The following is a 24,748-nucleotide window of genomic DNA, read 5'->3' on the forward strand; positions in this document are numbered from 1 at the left end:
AACACCCAACCACAATGCATCGTACTAGGGAACACCATGGGTTCATTTTTTATTTACATTTTTTATTGTTTGGTGTGGTTGCCAAGCAGCTGCTATGCAAGGTCAACCAAAAGTGTCCATCGCATGACATCGCCAGCTCAAGTGTACAAATGTCAGCATTGTATACTTCCTAGTTTGTCCAAGTTTGTTGATACAGGAAAAAAAAAAAAAAAAAACCTAGTTTTATCATTAAAGTGTAAATCTGATTTCTTGGAACAAAATTCTTTTGTTAGTTGACTATGACTTTAGGGCGGCACGGTGGCGCAGTGGGTAGCGCTGCTGCCTCGCAGTTGGGAGATCTGGGGACCTGGGTTCGCTTCCCGGGTCCACCCTGCGTGGAGTTTGCATGTTCTCCCCGTGTCTGCGTGGGTTTCCTCCGGGCGCTCTGGTTTCCTCCCACAGTCCAAAGACATGCAGGTTAGGTGGATTGGCGATTCTAAATTGGCCCTAGTGTGTGCTTGGTGTGTGGGTGTGTTTGTGTGTGTCCTGCGGTGGGTTGGCACCCTGCCCAGGATTGTTTCCTTGTGCCCTGTGTTGGCTGGGATTGGCTCCAGCAGACCCCCCGTGACCCTGTGTTCGGATTCAGCGTGTTGGAAAATGGATGGACTATGACTTTAGTCTTAGCTCTGCTTTTGTAAAATTACTTTGGTTATCAACTCTTCCATTACATCTTTGATTTATAATTCTGATTTCACATCCTGGACGTATTTATCGGAATACCATCTTCTTGATATCAACTTTGCTTGCAAATAAAACCCCAATCCTTCTTGTGATTCCATTGTTATTTAAATTACTACCATCTGGTTGAGTCAGTGCACTTGAATGTTTCTCTGCATTACTTACCTTTCATTCTAGTTTGTGTTTGTTTTACTTAACATTCATCAATGTATCCTCAAAAAGGTTCCCAACCCAGTACAGTTACACTTAAGAGTCTAACTTGGTTGATAAAGGAGTAAGAACATCATCCGGACTAAGGCTGTCATATCATATTTTACTATTCAAATGCAATGGCAAAAATAATACTCAACAGCAAAAACTGATATTTGAATCTAAAAGAATGGTTTTGTTTCTCTTGCACTAACTTCAGCATACTATAGACTTACTCCAGACACATTATGCAATAATGAGGTATTTTACAAATCTGTCTTTACACATGACTTCTAAAAATCAGCCTATAGCCACGTCTTTCAAGGTTTCCAAAACTCTTCAACTACAGGGGTATGTTCCATTCCCTGCAAGTCAGTCAGAGCAGTCTGCAACTTGCACTAACTAAATCAAACAGGTTAATTTTGGTTAAAGTGGTAGGGGTGGGTTGTTGTACATGCAACAGTTAATCTATCGCTGCTCACCAGGAAATACAAAGCATACAATGCAGACCCCAAGGAAAGAGGCAGCATATTGTTTGGCTTTTAGAATGTAGCAAGCTCATAATATCTTGGAAATTTTAAACTGTGCTGGTAAGTCATTTTGCAGTTGTATAATTTAATTCTAGGCATGGCTAGTCCGACATCGTCACAGACTACAAATCGTGCTATGCGCTGCCAGCTTTAGAAAAACAAACAAATGACTAACGTATTTCAGCAATCACATCTGATTGTCTGGGTTTCTTATACAGATTACAAGTAAAAGATATAGTGCAAAGTGTGCTCTTACCCACTTTCTCTTTGATTACATCAATTTGTGTATACAGAGAATCCTGTATTTATTAAGGGTTGTGCTTTCACGTGTCGCATTCTTTTGAGAGTTGCAGTTTTCACATGCATATCTTTTAAGCAACAGTATACAACTCAAAAATACTCAATGCTTTATAAATGCACCACACGCAAAAACATTCATAAAAAATATAAAAAATGCACATACAGCACAAACATACATGTAGCACCTAGAATTTTTTTTAACCCAAATATAAATATATGAATACATACTTTTTTTAATCTGAATGCAACACTAGCAGACTAAATTAATTATTAAAGCAGTACTGGATGGTCAATTTGGTTTGTTTTGTAAAGCATTTTTGATATCACTTGTATGTGTGTTTGTGGTACACAACTTATTTAAATAAAGCAGGTATGATTTGAGACAACTTTTTTCTTTACAAATATTTTAAGATGAACTAAAAAATAAATTAGTAAACCATTAACAAATATAACCTTTTATAATGTCAATTTATTTATAAAGAACATTAAAAACAACATCAGTAATGTCATAGCCAAAGTGCTTTACATTAAAATGTACAATGAACATAAATAAAGTAAATAGAAGTACAATAAAACAAAATGCAGCCAGCAGTGAGTTGATGAAAAAGAAAGAAGAAGACTATGAATAGGGAAACCATCAGTATCAGTGAAGGTCACTGAAAGCTAGAGAACAGAAATGAGTTTTCAATCTAGTTTTAAACAGTTCAATTGAAGGTGACTCCTTAATGTAATGAGCTAAAGTTCCACAAATTAGGTGCAGCAGCTGCAAAAGCCCTGTCCCCCATAGTTTTAAACTTAGTGTGAGGGACCATAAGAGACAACTGACAGGTACATCAAAGTTCTCCGGATGGCTGGTGTAAAACACACAAATCTGATCAATATTTAGGAGCATACCCACGTAACAATTTAAAAGTTTCCAACAAAATTTTAAAGTCAATTCTCAAATTAACAGGCAGCCAGTTTAAAGAAGCTAATGTTGGAGAAACAGAATCAAGGTTTCTTGCCCCAACTATAAAATGACCAGATGAATTCTGAACCAACTGCAATCTACATATCAGGGATTTGCTGATACCAGAATACGACGAGTTACAGTAATCAAGCCAAAAAAAGATAAAAGCATGAGTATCTTTCTCAAGATCCTTAGGTGATAAAAAAGGTTTAACCTTACCTAAAAAATTAAGCTGGAAAAAGCAACTCTATTACAGAGTTACTCTGTTTCTCAAAAGAGGGGTTACTGTCAAAAATGACACCAAGATAGCACACTTGAGGTTTGCCAAAGTCAGCAAAAGAGCCAAGAAGTTCAAGACCAATTTGAGCTTTGGCCGAAGCACCAGATATCAGGATCGGGGATCAAAAAGACAATTGTGCAGTCGATTACTTGCAGAGTTACACACAGGAATATAAACCTGTGTATTATCAGCATAACAGTAAAAAGAAGTATTAAAAATTTCCTGAAAATACCTCCTATAAGATGAATAAATATAGGAAATAAAATAGGACCCAAAATGGATCCCTGAGGAACACCACATTTAACAGGAACAGTAGATGAGAGAGGAATTAAAAAGACACTGAAAAGTGTCTACCAGTAAAATATGACCTGAATCAGTTAAGAGCAGCACCTTTAAGCCCAACAGATATTCAAGCCACAACATCTCATGGTCAATATTGTCAAAAGCTGCAGAAAAGTCTAAGAGGACAAGGACTTGAGCCCACCTGAGTCAGTAACGAGAAAGATGTCATTAAATACTTTTAGGAGGGCTGTCTCAATACCATGAAAACACCAAAAGCCAGACTGGTAGATCTCAAATAAATCATTGGAGTTAAGATGATCAACCAATTGATTATGAATAAATATTATTTCTAACACTTTAGCCAGAAATGGCAATTGGGAAATCATGTGAAAATTGTAAGTTTAAAATGTTAAATAAAACATTCTGCAGTATTCTATATTTGGAGCAGATACATTATGTACATAGCATTATTAATTGTGATCTAACAATTTACCTATTAATCCATAATACAGAAACTTGTTTACAGATTTAAGAGCCAGTTCTGTAATAGGTCCTGTAACTTCTTCAGATTTTATCACTTCCAAAAAGGGTCTATGAAACTCAATGGGCTCAATATCAGAAAGCTCTGCAACAGATTAACAAAAAAAATTGTTAAAAGATGCACTTACATGTAAATAATCCAATTTAATGAGACTTACATTATTTAATAAGTTCAGTCAACACTGTATTTGAATTGTACTACTTTCAAGTTCTCCTTAAACCTAGACAAAATGTCCGATAACCCAAAAAAGCATACATTCTAATGCCATATAAGATGCTTTCTAATACAGTGATCCCTCCTCCATTGCAGGGGTTGCGTTCCAGAAAGCGAAAGGTGAAAATCCGCAAAGTAAAAACCATATGTTTATATGTTTATTTTTATATTGTCACGCTTGGGTCACAGATTTGCACAGAAACACAGGAGGTTGTAGAGAGACAGGAACTTTATTCAGACACTGCAAACAAACATTTGTCTCTTTTTCAAAAGTTTAAGCTGTGCTCCATGACAAGACAGAGATGACAGTTCTGTCTCACAATTAAAAGAATGCAAACATATCTTCCTCTTCAAAGGAGTGCGCGTCAGGAGCACAGAATGTCAGAGAGAGAGAGAAAAGCAAAAATCAAAAATCAATAGGTGCTGTTTGGGCTTTTAAGTATGCGAAGCACCATGCAGGAAGCATATCGTGCAACAAAACAACAAGTAAGCCCAGCAAGGTAGGGAGCAATGTGAAGGTAGTCTTTCAGCGTTTTTTGAGGAGCGTCCGTATCCTCTAGGAGTGTGAACAGCCCCCCTGCTCACAATATATTTGAGGAGTTTTATTTAATATGTTTATATGTGTTCTGATTAGGTAGCTTCTCAGCCATCTGCCAATAGGGTCCCTTGTATGAAATCAACTGGGCAAACCAACTGACGAAGCATGTACCAGAAATTAAAAGACCCATTTTCCACTGAAACCCACGAACCAGCGAAAAATCTGCGATATATATTTAAATATGCTTACATATAAAATCCGCGATAGAGTGAAGTCACGAAAGTCGAAGCGCAATATAGCGAGGGAATACTGTACCATTAAAAACGAAAACATTTTAAGTAAAAGCCCTTTAAAAATGATAATATTCTTCAATGGTTTGATGGTGGTCTTTTAATTAGTACAAAGCAAAAAGCCAGAAGGAAACATAAGAATTAACAGGATAAATTTCAGTCAGATTTAACTAAAAAAGGATAAAAATGTATCAGATTGTTACCACCCCCAGCCGCGTGCCACAATAGATAATAATTTATTGCCTGCGATTAAATCTTTTAAGTATGACACAATTGTTATTTCTGACCATGCCCCTCTGGTCTAGGAGCTGAAATCAATATGCCCCACATACTCATCTCGCAGATGGCGTCTTAATCCACTTCTATTAGAAGATGAGAACTGTACAGAATTTATATCAAAACAAATCAGTTTCTTCCTAAATACATCCTCAGAGGTCTCTGCAGGAATACTCTGGGAAACTCTAAAGGCCTTCTTAAGAGGACAGATTATTTCATATCTTTCCCACAGAAATAAATTAGAAACCATGAAGGTATCAGAGCTAACCATCAAAATTACTAGAATAGATCAAGAACATGCCAGGTGTCCAAGTGAAGCTCTTCATAGGAAAAGACAGGCTCTGCATTCAGAGGTCAACTTCTTAACAACCAAAGAAATTGAAGAACTCATTTTTAAATCAAGACATCATTACTATGAACACGGAGAGAAAGCTAACAAGCTCTTAACTCAACAAATCCACAAGCAAGAAGTTTGCAATACAATCCCAGCAATCAACACCACGAATGGAGATAAAATCACTGACAATAAAAATATAATGCATACACTTAGAGACTAGTATAAATCCTTATATTCTACTGAGTACAAAGAAGACAACACACAATCTAATGCATTTCTGGATACATTACAGATACCACAAATAGATACTTTTATTGCAGAGGAATTGGATACACCTATGGCGTAATCAGAATTAATAGATGCTATAAAGTCACTTCAGAGCGGGAAGCAGCAGGCCCTGATGGCTACCCTGTCGAATTTTATAAGAAATTCTCTACTCAGCTAGCTCCCTTCTTATTAGTAACATTTACAGAAGCTAGAGACAAACAAATTCTACCACAAACTTTTCGCCAAGCATTAATCACCGTCTTTCCTAAACAAAACAAGGACTTATTACAATGTGCATCATATCGACCAATTTCACTTCTGAAAAATGATGTTAAGATACTCTCCAAAGTCCTAGCTAGAAGGATGGAGAAAGTGCTGCCTTCGGTAATATCACAAGATCAAACTGGATTTATTAAAAACAGACACTTAGCTTCCAATCTCCGATGCCTGTTTAATCTATACTAATAAAAGGCAAAGCCCTCATTGACTGACTGACTCACTCACTCACTGACTCACTCATCACTAATTCTCCAACTTCCCGTGTAGGTAGAAGGCTGAAATTTGGCAGGCTCATTCCTTACAGCTTACTTACAAAAGTTAGGCAGGTTTCATTTCGAAATTCAAAGCGTAATGGTCATAACTGGAACATATTTTTTGTCCATACACTGTAATGGAGGAGGCGGAGTCACGTATCGCGTCATCACGCCTCCTACGTAATCACGTGAACTAAAAACAAGGAAGACATTTACAGCACGAGTCACACGCGGGAACGAAGGTAAATGACGTTAATTTTTGACCGTCTTTTAATACTGTGTAAGCATACATATTAACACATGTGCAATTAAACGTGTGCATTTACGGGGTGATTTCTCAGGCTTAAAAGCTCACCTTTTATCAAACGCGGGAAGAAAGGTAACTGACGTTGTTCACTGTCTTTTAATACTGTGTAACCATACATATTAACACATGTCCAATTAAACGTGTGCATTTACGGGGTGATTTCTCAGGCTTAAAAGCTCGCCTTTTACTAAAAAGGTAAATGCAAAACTATTTTCAATCAGTTTATTGAAACGGTCCCGTTAAGGATTGCAATAACATATTCGCGAGATAAAAGAACGAAGTAGGGGGAAATGGAGGAAGACCCGCAAACAGCAAACAGCAAAAAATTAAATAAACAATTGAGAACGGAGCGAGTTAAGCATACAAGCATGTTCATAAGGGAAACAAAGCACGGTGTAAAACGTAAGTTTAAATTAAGTTTATAGAAACGCTCCCGCTGCGGATTGCAATAACATATTCTTGAGATTAAAGTTTAATGAGAAGACACGAGGTATAAACGAACCACACGCCGTGGCGCAACGTTAGGGGCAACAGTTTCAACCATTCTATGATCTGCTTCTCGCAACTGAAAGACGGCACATGGCGGATGTTAGCCGACTTGCTGACCGCAACGTTAGGGGCTTCAACTATGGCGCTGACGCCACATCTCAGTGCCAACACTTTGCACACTCTACTTAAAAGACACGCCCTCCTCACTGGACAGTTAAAAACACCAATCAAACTAACGATGACATCAAGTATTACCCAATCAAAAGTAGGAAAGGAGGCATCTTCATAAAATACGTGTCGGATGATTTGCATGAGACGCTGCTTTAAAAAAAAATGATAAAAAAAATACGGGATAAATCCCGTCCAGTATTGATTCAAAACGGGACGCGCAATTTCATTCTCAAACGCGTCACGATTCCGTATTTTAAAGGACGGGTGGCAACCCTACAGTGCCAGGTAACCACCCATACAATCAGATTCTGATTCAGACTAGGAATGCAATGAATGTAATTACCCCGATCTACATACAAGGCGAAAGTCTTGCAACATTCAAAGATGATCGTTTGGGATAAGTACACCATACAACATAAAAGAGCTTATGAAGCCTTGAACCGAAAAAAAGCAAGATCTCAGAGATCGTAAAAAAAAAAATAGGAGGTAATGTCGTTTTACTCGCTATACATTTTAGTCAAACATTACCAGTTATTCCACGAGGGAGACCAGCAGAGGAACTGAACGGGTGTTTAAAATCCATGCTTCTCCCACGCTCGGTTCTATGTCGCGTGTTCTCGGGTTGGTGCACCAAAAAATGTATACATTTAAGCATGTAATGGGCAAACAAAAAATGAGGTATACCCGAAGGCACTGCAGTAGTACTTAATGTAACTTTACTTCTTAAATGTTAATGTTTTACTGTTTAATAATTTATACGCTTCTTATATGTTGTTCAAATTCTTTTATCAAAATACCACTGACAGCGCAATGCACGATAACATGGAGTGAATACACCATACGCATCCGCCCACGGCTGCCCTGCTGTGCGCAGATACGAGTTGATTCTACAATAAAATAAAATAAAGATAAAAAGAGTAAAACAATCATCACCCATAAAGCGTGTGTGTGTGTATATATGTGTATATATATATGTTGATATGTGGATGTGTATATGTATATATATATATATATATATATATATATGTAGATATGTATATATATGTGTATATGTATATGTATATATATGTTTATATGTGTGTGTGTGTATTTTATATATATAAAACACAGCAACACTCATAACAATGACAACACAATTACATTGACAATCATGTTACGTTATTTTTAAAATGTTTCCTTTTTTTTTCATAACCTCTTTAACACTAGAATTACCAGAGCCTACGAAAAAACTCGTAAATCCGTCCCACCTTAAATCGCGTCTTAAATCCGTTTGCACCTCTCCGCCAGAATCCTTTGTCATCTAAATGTGCTGATAAAGCTACTAGCAGCCAGCTATTCCATCCCCCCACCGACTTAGAATGAACTTCTCTCCTAGCTCAAGCCTTGCCTTGATTTGATTACCTGGGATTGAAGTGGAGTTTTACAGTGGAAATAATTCTAGCGTTATTTGGAATACACGCATTTCATGTGTGTTCCATTTCTATAGTTGGCTGTGCAAACACATTTTTAAAACAGAAACGTTTTTCATATTCTAATAGTAAATGACAAAATGTAGGCATAAACTATATAACGTATGAAGCCTGAAGTCCATATATCAAAGAAACACTTTCACAAAAGGTACAAATAAAAGAACACGTGCGCCTTCATGCAAAAAAAAAAAAAAAAAAAAAAAAAGCCGCGTTAGCATGCCACATTGACTTTCTTACTACAACCGCCGTGGTGGCGTAATGGTATCAGCCCCTGACTGGGAATCAGAGGGTGGCGAGTTCGATTCCGCACGGCTCCACTTCGAAAAATTAACTGCTCTTATTCTTACAATTTTAGAATAACAATATAAATTTGATTTCAGTCTGTAACAGGCGGTGTAACTTATGATACTGGTAAAGGTTAGCTTTTTTTTTCTTTTTTTTTAATTCACTTTTCATTCTCGCAGTCACATTCAGAATCAATCCATACAACCCCATCTGACACAGCTGGTTTCACATAAATAAAAGTGCACTTTTATTCAAGACTATAACCGAAGAATAAAGAAAGCAAGTTACAGTTGGTGGTTGATACAACAGCTTGCGTGGTGCAATGTTAAGAACTGCTGATTTCCGATCCGTGCTATATAAAATCATCACATTCAAATATTAACAGTTCCCACACACCCAAGGTCCGCCATTCCTACATTTACAACATGTGTACTTGTTGCAGTGTACACACCTCTCTGTGCTATGGTTCCTATTACAGTGAATGAGCACCTGACACTGTACTTTCTTCCCTGGGGGAAGCTGAGGTCTTAGAACGGAAGTTTGTTGACGCTGTATCATCTTTTCTTTTTCCATCGCCTTTTCCTGTAAGAAGCGACGACGAAGTTCCTCTGCAAGGTGAGCCATGAACACTCTTCTTTTCTCAGCGGACCCCGTGCATGCCTTATACAGTACGTGTGCGTTCATCGCTGCTAGGTCAAGGATGTTGTACAACACAGCAACAGGCCACCTGCGTGTTCCTGTGCGCACTGAACAAGCACGCGCCTTCTGGTCCATGATGTCAACGCCACGCTGGGGAAAAAAGAAAGACAAATATATGTGACATTTTGAAGAAATCATTTTATCACCAGAAGAGCACCAGAATACTTCGTCAGACTAATATTTTTTTCATTAGCATACCTTCATGTGGTTGTAGTCTGTGACCGTGTTTGTTTTTTTTTTTTTTTATCTTGCCCAATCTCCACATCATGGTGCATTGTGCTGAGAATGCAGACAGACTTCATCTTTTTGGGCACATACACTGTCAGCATGGCACTGGGAGATCTAAACACCAGCGTGGAGAATTGTTCGTGTACTGAACTGACTTTAGCTGCAGGTGGAAGTTCCCGTCGCACTTTATTCATGGTGCCAAGCAGAGCTGTATTGCGGTGCAGCAGTCTATTAGCCAGCGAAAGTGACGTGAAGAAGTTGTCTGTTGTTACGGTTCTGCCTTTTTGGATTGCGGCAGATTTGGAGACAAAGTACATGTGCAATGCCACTCCTTATTTAGGAAAAGATCCCAGTCGTCCCACGGGAGAAAGACTTTCCGAGTCTGTGGTCATAAAGCTTATGGAGCCATTTCTGGACAAAGGCAGAACCGTAACAACAGACAACTTCTTCACGTCACTTTCGCTGGCTAATAGACTGCTGCACCGCAATACAGCTCTGCTTGGCACCATGAATAAAGTGCGACGGGAACTTCCACCTGCAGCTAAAGTCAGTTCAGTACACGAACAATTCTCCACGCTGGTGTTTAGATCTCCCAGTGCCATGCTGACAGTGTATGTGCCCAAAAAGATGAAGTCTGTCTGCATTCTCAGCACAATGCACCATGATGTGGAGATTGGGCAAGATAAAAAAAAAAAAAAAACAAACACGGTCACAGACTACAACCAAATGAAGGTATGCTAATGAAAAAAATATTAGTGTGACGAAGTATTCTGGTGCTCTTCTGGTGATAAAAATGATTTCTTCAAAATGTCACATATATTTGTCTTTCTTTTTCCCCAGCGTGGCGTTGACATCAGGGACCAGACGGCGCGTGCTTGTTCAGTGCGCACAGGAACACGCAGGTGGCCGGTTGCTGTGTTGTACAACATCCTTGACCTAGCAGCGATGAACGCACACGTACTGTATAAGGCATGCACGGGGTCCGCTGAGAAAAGAAGAGTGTTCATGGCTCACCTTGCAGAGGAACTTCGTCGTCGCTTCTTACAGGAAAAGGCGATGGAAAAAGAAAAGATGATACAGCGTCAACAAACTTCCGTTCTAAGACCTCAGCTTCCCCCAGGGAAGAAAGTACAGTGTCAGGTGCTCATTCACTGTAATAGGAACCATAGCACAGAGAGGTGTGTACACTGCAACAAGTACACATGTTGTAAATGTAGGAATGGCGGACCTTGGGTGTGTGGGAACTGTTAATATTTGAATGTGATGATTTTATATAGCACGGATCGGAAATCAGCAGTTCTTAACATTGCACCACGCAAGCTGTTGTATCAACCACCAACTGTAACTTGCTTTCTTTATTCTTCGGTTATAGTCTTGAATAAAAGTGCACTTTTATTTATGTGAAACCAGCTGTGTCAGATGGGGTTGTATGGATTGATTCTGAATGTGACTGCGAGAATGAAAAAGTGAATTAAAAAAAAAAAAAAAAAACTAACCTTTACCAGTATCATAAGTTACACCGCCTGTTACAGACTGAAATCAAATTTATATTGTTATTCTAAAATTGTAAGAATAAGAGCAGTTAATTTTTCGAAGTGGAGCCGTGCGGAATCGAACTCGCCACCCTCTGATTCCCAGTCAGGGGCTGATACCATTACGCCACCACGGCGGTTGTAGTAAGAAAGTCAATGTGGCATGCTAACGCGGCTTTTTTTTTTTTTTTTTTTTGCATGAAGGCGCACGTGTTCTTTTATTTGTACCTTTTGTGAAAGTGTTTCTTTGATATATGGACTTCAGGCTTCATACGTTATATAGTTTATGCCTACATTTTGTCATTTACTATTAGAATATGAAAAACGTTTCTGTTTTAAAAATGTGTTTGCACAGCCAACTATAGAAATGGAACACACATGAAATGCGTGTATTCCAAATAACGCTAGAATTATTTCCACTGTAAAACTCCACTTCAATCCCAGGTAATCAAATCAAGGCATGGCTTGAGCTAGGAGAGAAGTTCATTCTAAGTCGGTGGGGGGATGGAATAGCTAGCTGCTAGTAGCTTTATCAGCACATTTAGATGACAAAGGATTCTGGCGGAGAGGTGCAAACGGATTTAAGACGCGATTTAAGGTGGGACGGATTTACGAGTTTTTCGTAGGCTCTGGTAATTCTAGTGTTAACACACTACTTCTCCGCTGCGAAGCGCGGGTGTTTTGCTATATAATATATGTGTATATGTATGTATATACATATATGACAGCAACACTCATAACAATGACAACACAATTACATTGACAATCATGTTACGTTATTTTTAAAATGTTTCCTTTACTTTTTCATAACCTCTTTAACACACTACTTCTCCGCTGCGAAGCGCGGGTATTTTGCTAGTGTAATATATTCACCTGCAAAGACAAAAACCCCGGGGATATTATCATCTTTGGATACAAAAAAAGCATTTGATATGATTGAATGGAACTATCTTTTCACTACATTACAGAAATTTGGGTTTGGCCCGAACATTTGTGCTTGGATCAAACTACTGTATACCAATCCAGAAGCTTCAGTTTGTATTAACAACATTTGCTCAGACTACTTTAAACTAGAACGTGGTAGCAGACAAGGATGCCCCTTGTCACCACTGCTATTTGCAATCGTCATTGAACCACTGGCAGTTCACTGTCAAAATGCTCATCTATACTAATAAAAGGCAAAGACCTCACTGACCTCACTCACTTACTGACTGACTGACTGACTCACTCATCACTAATTGTCCAACTTCCCGTGTAGGTGGAAGGTTGAAATTTGGCAGGCTCATTCCTTACAGCTTACTTACAAAAAGTTAGGCAGGTTTCATTTCGAAATTCTACGCGTAATGGTCATAACTGGAACCTCTGTTTTGTCCATATACAGTAATCCCTCGCTATAATCGCGCTTCGCCTTTCGCGGCTTCACTCCATCGCGGATTTTATATGTAAGCATATTTAAATATACATCGCGGATTTTTTGCTGGTTCGCGGATTTCTGCGGACAATGGGTCTTTCAATTTCTCGTACATGCTTTCTCAGTTGGGTTTGCCCAGTTGATTTCATACAAGGGATGCTATTGGCAGATGGCTGAGAAGCTACCCAACTTACTTTCTCTCTCTCTCGCGCTGACTTTCTCTGATCCTGACGTAGGGGGTGTGAGCAGGGGGGGCTGTTCGCACACCTAGACGATACGGACGCTCGTCTAAAAATGCTGAAAGATTATCTTCACGTTGCTACCCTTCTGTGCAGCTGCTTCCTGAAGCGGCATGCTGCACGGTGCTTCACATACTTAAAAGCTCGAAGGGCAGGTACTGATTTTTGCTTGTTTGTTTTTCTCTGTCTCTGTCTCTCTCGCTCTCTGCTCCTGACGGAGGGGGTGTGAGCTGGCCGCCTTCAACAGCTTTGTGCCGCTGTGCTTCGCATACTTAAAAGCCAAACAGCCCTATTGATTTCTTTGATTTTCTCTATCTCTCTGACATGCTCTGCTCCTGACGCGCACCGCTCCTTTGAAGAGGAAGATATGTTTGCATTCTTTTAATTGTGAGATGGAACTGTCATCTCGGTCTTGTCATGGAGCACAGTTAAACTTTTGAAAAGAGACAAATGTTTGTTTGCAGTGTTTGAATAACGTTCCTGTCTCTCTACAACCTCCTGTGTTTCTGCGCAAATCTGTGACCCAAGCATGACAATATAAAAATAACCATATAAACATATGGTTTCTACTTCGCGGATTTTCTTATTTCGCAGGTGGCTCTGGAACGCAATACCCCCGCGATGGAGGAGGGATTACTGTACTGTAATGGAAGAGGCGGAATCACGTATCGCGTCATCACGCCTCCTACGTAATCACGTGAACTGAAAACAAGGAAGAGATTTACAGCACGACTCAAACGCTGGAACGAAGGTAAATGACGTTAATTGTTGAGTGTCTTTTTAATACTGTGTAAGCATACATATTAACACATGTGCAATTAAACGTGTGCATTTACGGGGTGATTTCTCAGGCTTAAAAAGCTCGCCTTTTATTAAGAAAGGTAAATGCAAACTGTTCACAAACCACGTTAGATTTCAGCCGTCTAAACGCGCATAAATGTCGGTACACCAGATAAATAAGCGCAACATATTATCAGATGTATTGTATGCTTACAATACATATAGAAATGTGTTAATCGTTAAACTAATAGTATGGGATGGTGTTTTTCGACTCGCGCCTTGATTTAAAACGATTCCATGTCTTGGTGGGTTTGCGTAGCTTATGTCAATATCTTTACACCTGTTTTTAAGACTTATTGACTGAAACGGGCTTTCACGAAAAAAAGTTTAGGGCTTTGCTACAGGATACACCCTCCACAAGTTAAGGAAGTAAAAATAAAGGTATATATTTCTGTTTTATTTTAAACCTTTTAAGTTCGTATGCATAGCTCCATTTGGCTGTTTTAGTTTTTTTTTTTTTCTTTCTTCAGTAATATTTAATCTCCCTTAAAGAAAAACAACATATGCATTTTACTTTTTTTGTATCTCTTTAGTAATATTTTAGTGTAAAAGGATAACCAGTATTTAAACCTTTTATGTTACTTTATAAAGTTATTTTACACAATGTTGAAAATTAATAAGAAAGCTACATATTTTGGGCAGCTGCTGCTTTAATTTTCAATGAAATGAAAAAAGCTCTCCAAGAGAAAACCTCAATGAAGAAGAAACCCGTTTGCACTATCTAAAAAGGAGAAACCCTCATTTATAAAGGTTTGCTGCAGATGACTTAACTGAAAATAAATGAATAGTTCCTATGTGTATAATACATATTTATCTATTTGACTTATGCCTTTATTCCAGCAACTTGGTCACACAGTGGTGTCAGTACCAGGATTTCAACTGACAAGCTCCGGGTTTGCTGAAATATTACTGAAGAAAGAAAAAAAACGAAAACAGGCAAATGGGGCTATGCATACAAATGTCCATCCATCCATTATCCAACCTGCTATATCCTAAATACAGGAGCCAATCCCTGCCAACACAGGGCACAAGGCAGGAAACAAACCCCGGGCAAGGTGCCAGCCCACCGCAGGGCGCACACACCCACACACACCAAGGACAATTTACAATCGCCAATGCACCTAACCTGCATGTCTTTGGACTGTGGGAGGAAACCGGAGTACCCGGAGGAAACCCAGACAGACACGGGGAGAACATTCAGACTCCACGCAGGGAAGCGAACCCGGGTCTCCTAACTGGCACCTTTCACTGCGCCAACCATACCACCCGCATACAAACTTAAAAAGGTTTAAATAAAAACAGAAATATATACCTTTTTTTTTACTTCCTTAACTTGTGGAGGTGTATCCTGTAGCAAAGCCCTAACTTTTTTCATGAAAGCCCCTTTCAGTCATAAGCCTTAAAAACAGGTGTAAAGCTAAACTTGCAGCACCGCTATTCAATTACACTTGCCTAACGCCTCTCCTAAGGGGAGATACTGTGGGATCTGGGCATCCGTTAAAGCACCAATCACAGGCCTGATTAGAAAGCGGGAAGCTGTGATTTGTCGTCTCCCTCCCATGTAACAATCACAGCCCGTGTTACAACGCACTGTGTATATGTATATATGTGTATGTGTGTGTGTGTATGTATGTGTGTATATATATATATATATATATATATATATATATATATATATATATACACATATACATATATGTGGATGTGTATATGTATATATATATATATGTAGATATGTGTATATGTAGATATGTATATATGTATATGTATATATATGTTTACATAACCTCTAACACACTACTTCTCCGCTGCGAAGCGCGGGTATTGTGATAGTCAGATATAAAGGGGATTATCAGAGAAGGACTGGAACAGAAAATTTCTCTATATGCAGATGATATGGTTTTGTATATATCAGACCCACAAAATACTGTGCCTGCAGTCTTAACAGCCCTTACAGAATTTCAAAAGATCTCTGGTCTCAGAATTAATTTGAATAAAAGTGTGCTCTTTCCAGTGAATTCTCAAGCATACAATATTAGATTGGACACCTTCCATTTTATTATTGCAGATGAGTTTAAATCCCTAGGGGTAAATATCACAAGTAAACAAAGCTCTTTATCAACAAAATTTTGCCATCTGTATGGAAAAAATTAAGCAAGACTTGCACAGATGATCAACCCTCCATCTCACTCTAGTTGGAAGAATTAATGTTAAGATTAATATCCTTCCTAAACTCCTTTTTATTTCAAAACATTCCAATATATCATTCTTTAAGCAATTAGATTCAATCATAACCATTTATTTGGAACCTAAAACATCCACGTATACAAAAAGCGACTCTACAATGACCTAAGACAAAAGGTGTCATAGCTCTACCTAACTTTCAGTTTTACTACTGGGCAGCAAACATACAAGCTATAAAAACCTGGACACAAATTGATAAACATACACAGGCTTGGTCCGCAACAGAAATAAAATCCTGTAGTACTTCTCTATATTCCCTGCTTTTTGCCCCAATAAATGCAAGTTATCGCCAATATACTAATAACCCAATTGTGCTTCATTCACTCAGAATATGGAACCAATGTAGAAAGCATTTTAAGATGGAGAATCTTTTATCTGTGGCACCTCTGCATGAGAACCACCTTTTTCAACCCTTGCAAACATATGCAGTTTTTAATATCTGGAAAAAATTTGGGATTAAAACTGCTTAGAGATCTTTATATAGACAACATCTTTGCATCCTATGAACAATTACATTACAAATTTAATCCTCCAGCAACACATTTCTTTCACTATCTTCAAATTAGAAACTTTGTCAAACTGAACCTGCCTGCTTTTCCCCATCTCCCACCTTCCTCTATGTTGGGAAAAAATATTGCTCAGTCTCGAGGACTCAGACAGCATTTCTGCAATATATAAAAATACTAGCAAAATACCCACGCTTCGCAGCGGAGAAGTAGTGTGTTAAAGAGGTTATGTAAAGATATACATACATATACATATATATACATATCTACATATACACATCCACATAAACATATATATACATATACAAATTTTACACATCTACATATATATACATATGTACATATATATATATATACATATAAATATATACATATCTACATATACATACACATATATACAGTGATCCCTCGCTATATCGCGCTTCACCTTTCGCGGCTTCACTCTATCGCGGATTTTATATGTAAGCATATTTAAATGTACATCGCGGATTTTTTGCTGGTTCGCAGATTTCTGCGGACAATGGGTCTTTTAATTTCTGGTACATGCTTCCTCAGATGGTTTGCCCAGTTGATTTCATACAAGGGACGCTATTGGCAGATGGCTGAGAAGCTACCCAGCTTACTTTTCTCTCTCTCTCTCTCTCTCTCTCTCTCTCTTGCACTGACTTTTTCTGATCCTGACGTAGGGGGATTGAGCAGGGGGGGTGTTCGCACACCTAGACGATACGGACGCTCGTCTAAAAATGCTGAAAGATTATCTTCACGTTGGCTACGTTCTGTGCAGCTGCTTCGTGAAGCGACATGCAGCACGGTGCTTCGCAAACTTAAAAGCACGAAGGGCACGTATTGATTTTTTTATCTCTCTCTCTGCTCCTGACGGAGGGGGTGTGAGCTGCCGCCTTCAACAGCTTTGTGCCGCGGTGCTTCGCATACTTAAAAGCAAACAGCCCTATTGATTTGTTTGCTCCTTTGAAGAGGAAGATATGTTTGCATTCTTTTAATTGTGAGACGGAACTGTCATCTCTGTCTTGTCATGGAGCACAGTTTAAACTTTTGAAAAAGAGACAAATGTTTGGTTTGCAGTGTTTGAATAACGTTCCTGTCTCTCTACAACCTCCTGTGTTTCTGCGCAAATCTGTGACCCAAGCATGACAATAAAAAAAATAACCATATAAACATATTGGTTTCTACTTCGCGGATTTTCTTATTTCGCAGGTGGCTCTGGAACGCAACCCCCGCGATGGAGGAGGGATTACTGTATATGCATATGCACATATATATATATATATATATATATATATATATATATTATATATATATATATATATATATATATATAAAAAAATATAAAACATACATATTATACATACATACATACATACATTCACATATATATATAGCTAGCAAAATACCCGCGCTTCGCAGCGGAGAAGTAGTGTGTTAAAGGGGTTATGTAAACATATATATACATATATACACATATCTACATATACATATATATACACATATCTACATATACATATATATACATATATATACACATATCAACATATATATAAATATATATATATATATATATATATATATATATATATATATATATATACACACATACATACATATACACACATACATAAACACACACATATACATCCATCCATCCTCTTCATATATACATATATACATACATACATAGTGCGTTGTAACACGGGCTGTGATTATTACATGGGAGGGAGACGACAAATCACAGCTTCCCGCTTTCTAATCGGGCCTGTGACTGGTGTTTTGACTGATGCCTAGATCCCACAGTATGTCCCCTTAGGAGAGGCGTTAGGCAAGTGTAATTGAATAGCGGTGCTGCAAGTTTAGCTTTACACCTGTTTTTAAGGCTTATTGACTGAAAGGGGCTTTCATGAAAAAACTATGGCTTTGCTACAGGATACACCTCCACAAGTTAAGGAAGTAAAAATAAAGGTATATATATCTGTTTTATTAAACTTTTTAAGTTTGTATGCGGGCGGTATGGTGCGCAGTGAAAGGTGCCAGTTAGGAGACCCGGGTTCGCTTCCCTGCGTGGAGTTTGAATGTTCTCCCCGTGTCTGTCTGGGTTTCCTCCGGGTACTCCGGTTTCCTCCCACAGTCCAAAGACATGCAGGTTAGGTGCATTGGCGATTGTAAATTGTCCCTGGTGTGTGTGGGTGTGTGCGCCCTGCAGTGGGCTGGCACCTTGCCCGGGGTTTGTTTCCTGCCTTGTGCCCTGTGTTGGCAGGGATTGGCTCCTGTATTTAGGATATAGCGGTTGGAAAATGGATGGAATGGACATTTGTATGCATAGCCCCATTTGCCTGTTTTTGTTTTTTTTCTTTCTTCAGTAATATTTTCAGCAAACCCGGAGCTTGTCAGTTCAAAATCCTGGTACTGACACCACTGTGTGACCCCGAGGAAGTCACTTCACCTGCCTGTGCTGCAAAAAATCAAAAGTAATGTAACAAATTGAACCTTCAGAGGTTGCAAGTTGCTGGAATAAAGGCATAAGTCAAATAGATAAATATGTATTATACACATAGGAACTATTCATTTTATTTCAGTTAAGTCATCTGCAGAAAACCTTTATAAATGGAGGGTTTCTCCTTTTTAGATAGTGCAAACGGTTTCTTCTTCATTGACGTTTTCTCTGGAGAGCTTTTTTCATTTCATTGAAATTAAAGCAGCAGCTGCCAAAATATGTAGCTTTCTTATTAATTTTTTCAACATTGCGTAAAAATAAATTTAAAAAAGTAACATAAAAGGTTTAAATACTGGTTATCCTTTACACTAAAATATTACTGAAGAGATACAAAAAAAGTAAAATGCATATGTTGTTTTTCTTTAAGGAGAGTAAAATATTACTGAAGAAAGAAAAAAACAAAAACTAAACAGCCAAATGGGGCTATGCATACGAACTTAAAAGGTTTAAATAAAACAGAAATATACACTTTTATTTATTACTCCCTTAACTTGTGGAGGGTGTATCCTGTAGCAAAGCCCTAACTTTTTTCGTGAAAGCCCGTTTCAGTCAATATATGTCTTAAAAACAGGTGTAAAGGTATTGACAATAAGCTACGCAAACCCACCAAGACATGGAATCGTTTAAATAAAGTATCATTACATCTTCCTTTCTTAAAGAGAAGTAAGGAAGTACTTATAAGCTTATATATATATATATATATATATATATATATATATATATATAGACATACATACATATATATATCTATATATATACTGTATATCTATATCTCTATATACATCTTATATCTATCTATATATATATATATATATATATATAGATCTATATCTATCTATAATATATTATATATATATATATATATATAGATCTATATCTATCTATATTATATATATATATATATATAGTATATATATATATAGATCTATATCTATCTATCTATATATATTATATATATATATATATAAATCCCCGCGAAGTACTGCTTTTAATTTTTTATTAAGAAGAAAAGCTTTTTAAATTGAGGAAAATATCCCAATAACAATTTGTTTAAGGATCTGTTTTTTTGTGAAGCTGCCTTCACTCGAGTGATCACATCGAGCTGACTTGCTGGCTAACCATAAGCGTTACCTGGTAGGTAACCACCCATAAAATCAGATTGTGAATCAGACTACGAATATGGCGTGAATGTAATTACCCTGATCTACATGCTGTCAAATAAAACGAACCACACGCCGTGGCACAATTTATAGGGGCTTCGTCTCTAGTGCTGACGTCCGAGGTTCGATTCCCATAAGGGAGTGAAGTGAGGGGGTGGTTACCTACCAGGTAACGCTTATGGTTGGCCAGCAAGTCAGGTAACATCAGCCACGGTGCCTTCAGTTGTGAGAAGCAGATCATAGAATGGATGAAAATAGTTTACTGTTAAATAATGCAAAGAGTACACGACACGTCTTTCCCCCTTATTCTTGGCTCATCAGGCGTACACACTCACTGCACTCGCTTTACGGTAATCGAACCTCAGACGTCATCGCTAGAGGGGCTTCGCAGCGGTGAAGGTATTGCTTTTAAATTTTAATTAAGAAGAAAAGAAAACATTTTTAAAGTAAGTCTTAAAAAGAGGTGTAAAGATATTGACAATAAGCTACGCAAACCCACCAAGACATGCAATCGTTTAAATCAAGGCGCGAGTCGAAAAAATACCATCCCATACTATTAGTTAACGATTAACACATTTTCTATATGTATTGTAAGCATACAATACAACTGATATATGTTGCGCTTATTTATCTGGTGCACCGACATTTTTGCGCGTTTTAACGGCTGAAATCTAACGTGGTTTGTGCCCTTCAGAATGAAAAGAGTTTTGTATTTACCTTTTTAATAAAAGGTGAGCTTTTAAGCCTGAGAAAATCACCCCGTAAATGCACACGTTTAATTACACGTGTTAATATGTATGCTTACACAGTATTAAAAGACACTCAACAATTAACGTCATTTACCTTCGTTCCCACGTTTGACTCGTGCTGTAAATCTCTTCCTCGTTTTCAGTTCACGTGATTACGTAGGAGGCGTAATACGTGATGACGCGATACGTGACTCCCGCCTCCTCCATCAGAGTATATGGACAAAAAACAGTTCCAGTTATGACCATTACGCGTAGAATTTTGAAATGAAAACCTGCCTAACTTTTGTAAGTAAGCTGTAAGGAATGAGCCTGCCAAATTTCAGCCTTCTACCTACACGGGAAGTTGGAGAATTAGTGATGAGTCAGTCAGTCAGTCAGTGAGGGCTTTGCCTTTTATTAGTATAGATTTTGCAGTCCCTCCCTTTCAAGATCCAAGAGGGACAATGGGAAAAAGGATCTCTCACTCAACATATCAGAAAAGGAGTGGAAGGTAGCAATGCAGAGAATTCGTTCAAGCTCCTTATGTGCAAAGCATACAATTATTCACCTCAAAATTTTATATCGAGCACATCTGTCTCGCTTGAAATTGTCCAAAATGTCTCCAGGGCAAGATCCAACTTGTGAACGTTGCAATCAAGCTCCAGCTTCACTGGGTCACATGGTTTTGGGCCTGCACCAAATTAACATCATTCTGGACAAAAAATTTGAATTGCCTCTCAGACAGCCTTGGTGTCACAATCCCTCCTAACCCATTAACAGCTGTATTTGGTGTTCTTCCAGATGGGCTTAAAGTGGAGAAGGACAAACAAACTGTGATTGCCTTCACTACACTACTGGCACGCAGACTTATTTTGCTAGAACTGGAAGAATCCTAACTCTCCTCTTTTAAATCAGTGGGTAACTGATGTTTTATATTATTTGAAAATTGGAAAAAAAACAAATTCTCACTTAGAGGATCTGTGCAGAAACTTTTTCAAAACCTGGCAGGATCTAATCAATAACATTTTAGAATAAGCTCTTAAAGCACTGAGGAAGTAGAATTCCCATCCCCATTTCTTTTTCTTCTCCATTTATCTGTTTCCGCCTAATAAACTCTTCAGTTTATTTATTTTTACTATTTTTGTCAAGTTTTAGTCCGTTGGCCATGCTCTCTTTCTCAGGCGTGGGGGTTGATTTGTTTTCAATCCTTTTTTTTTTTTTTTTTGTAAAAATTGATCTATTTGTATGGAATGATTACAATAAAATCAAAATTTAAAAAAAGAAAAAAACTTATTCAATCTACCACAGTCAGTCCAAGAAATATTTTCTATGTCTTCCTTAGTTATGGCTATATTTTTCTTGCGAAATGCTCATGTAAAACATCTAATTGTTGTATTCAACATTCAGCATGTTTGTTTTATTACAGCCAAGGACAAATGTTTGAAAGGCCAAGATTACAATATCCTTTGATTTCTATTCTAGTAGTCTACAATCTCATTTAAAGGTGAATATGATATTTACAATATCTTTGTATGTCACAACTTCAATGCTCATTATATTCACTAAGTCAAACCAGACGGTAACACAACAGTATACTAAATAATGATCGGTTGTATCTATTTAGTACTGCATGATACATATTCAAATCTTTTAAAAGTTTTCATATGTTATTTTCGAATAACAAATGTTTATTATTAATGGCAGAAACAAAATTACAGTAATACATATTCAATCAGGCTCCAAAGCAGATTATATAAAAGTGAGTGAAAATGACTTGGAAAAGAGGTTTATAAATTTTAAATTATTTCATGGCAAACGTCTTGCAGCTTTTTGTATTTCATCTTGAATATCTCTAGCACTAGCATAATAAGTTTAAGTTTTTGCTGAACCAAGGGTTTTGTATTTTGTTGTTGGTGACAGCTGGTACACAGAGCAGAGAATATAGGTAGGGTGTATAGCAAGAATTCCTCTCCATAACTAGCTAAGAGGGAAAAAGCTCATTACAATCAGATTCATTCCAGTCTCGTACCAAGTATAACTGTGACACAGAAATAGAACAGAATTTTAGATAAAAGAAAAGAATTCCTAAGATCAGGCCTGAAGGCTCATTAATTGATTCTAGAGCTTTTGCATGACACACAGGCAAACTTTAGTATTTTACATATATAGATAATAAATTTTAACACAGAATATTAAACTTAAACCACTGTTTAATGAAAAACAGTTATTTTTTTCAACAATAAGGTTAATGTAAAGCTGAAATTGAACACTGATGAGTCATAGGAGCAGATAGCAGCATATGAAGTTATTAAGAGACTTATCTTTCCCCCAAGTCACTTAATTAGAATGTGATTAGTGGGCTTAATCATCGGTCTCACAGAGCACTTAATTTCAACAACTCTATGTTTTGAGAAATCTGGTCACAAGTGAATTTACACCTTTTTGTTTCTGTTTAAACTGCTTTACAATTGTATGCACAAGACACCGTGAGCCAGAATCAGGGGCTAGGCTTGCTCAGATTGACTGCTAATTTTGCAAACTGTGTCACATACATTTTAAGAATTTATAAATAAGAATATTCTCTTTAGAGGTAAATATGTGTGACAAAGACTTTGAATGTGCTTAAAATTTTGGGACCTTTAGATAATTTTAAGAACCCACCCGCTTGCTTACACAAGAATGTCTTATAAATTATAAAAACTTACCTTTAATGTTATTCAGTACTCTATTTAGATGTCTAAATTTATTAAGGAGAGTATCTTGCTCTTCATTCTAAACAAAACAAGCACAGAAAGAGAAGTGAATGCTATTTTGTTGTTGAAGTAGAATATGCAGGGACTACTAAAAATTATTGTCATGCTACACAGTTTACTATATTAGGAAGTCTATAATACATTTCTAATGAAATGCTTCGATCCCTAATAGTGTGCAGTCAAATACAAACATTGTCACTAAGCATCACCATTAAACACAGACAATAGTCTAAATTTACATCTATTTAATGATACTAAAAAGGAAAGTTTAGAGGGGGATATTATAGTCATGTGGAATTTTAATTACATAAATATTAACTGTGTTAGCTTTCCGAATAGCACAAGAAAAGGAGTTTTTAGACATAATCAGTGATTGTTTTTCAACACAACATATTAAAGCACCGATGAGGAGGAAGGCCCCTAGATTTAGTATTCTGGAAATATCTAGTCAGAACTAAAGGGGTAAAGGAGATTGAACCATTAGTATCTAGTGACCATAATATAAAACAGATATCCCAGTGTTTTGGCAAAGTGCATATTTTAAAACAAAAACAGTTTAATTTTATTGAGGCAACTTTGACCAGACAGATGCACCAAAGTCTCAGTAAGATAAATGGGAATAGACTTTTAAGTGAGGAGGCAGTTGAAGAGATGTAGTGAAAATTTAAAAGTTTTACATACAATATAGTACAGGTTCATCCCAAAATTTAGAGGAGGACGAGGAGGTTAGGAGCACATGTTGATACAGCGCATTGCCGCACCCACCACATGACAAATCAACTCAGGATCTCAGATTAGGCCCAGAGTGCAGCCATGCAATGGGTGACACCTCGGCACCACACTAGTTCAGATGGAGTGGAACTGTGAGATTTTTTTTTTTTTTTTTATGGTGGCAGGAGTGCCAAATCTGCCACCAACCCTCAGGGTTTTCCCTGCAGT

At 37.6% G+C, this 24,748-nt stretch overlaps 1 protein-coding gene across 1 annotated transcript in view; it reads right to left on the reverse strand.

Annotated features, from left to right (window-relative positions):
• The window catches only part of LOC114645301 (Golgi-specific brefeldin A-resistance guanine nucleotide exchange factor 1-like), a 243,866-nt gene that overhangs the window by 211,857 nt on the left and 7,261 nt on the right, over positions 1 to 24,748 (reverse strand). Inside the window, 2 exon segments of the mRNA XM_051922496.1 lie at positions 3,741 to 3,872; positions 23,762 to 23,828. Coding sequence (XP_051778456.1) covers positions 3,741 to 3,872; positions 23,762 to 23,828 — 199 coding nt within the window.

The sequence above is a fragment of the Erpetoichthys calabaricus genome, chromosome 2 (assembly GCF_900747795.2).
Source record: "Erpetoichthys calabaricus chromosome 2, fErpCal1.3, whole genome shotgun sequence".
In the NCBI taxonomy this organism is placed as follows: Eukaryota; Metazoa; Chordata; class Cladistia; order Polypteriformes; family Polypteridae; genus Erpetoichthys; species Erpetoichthys calabaricus.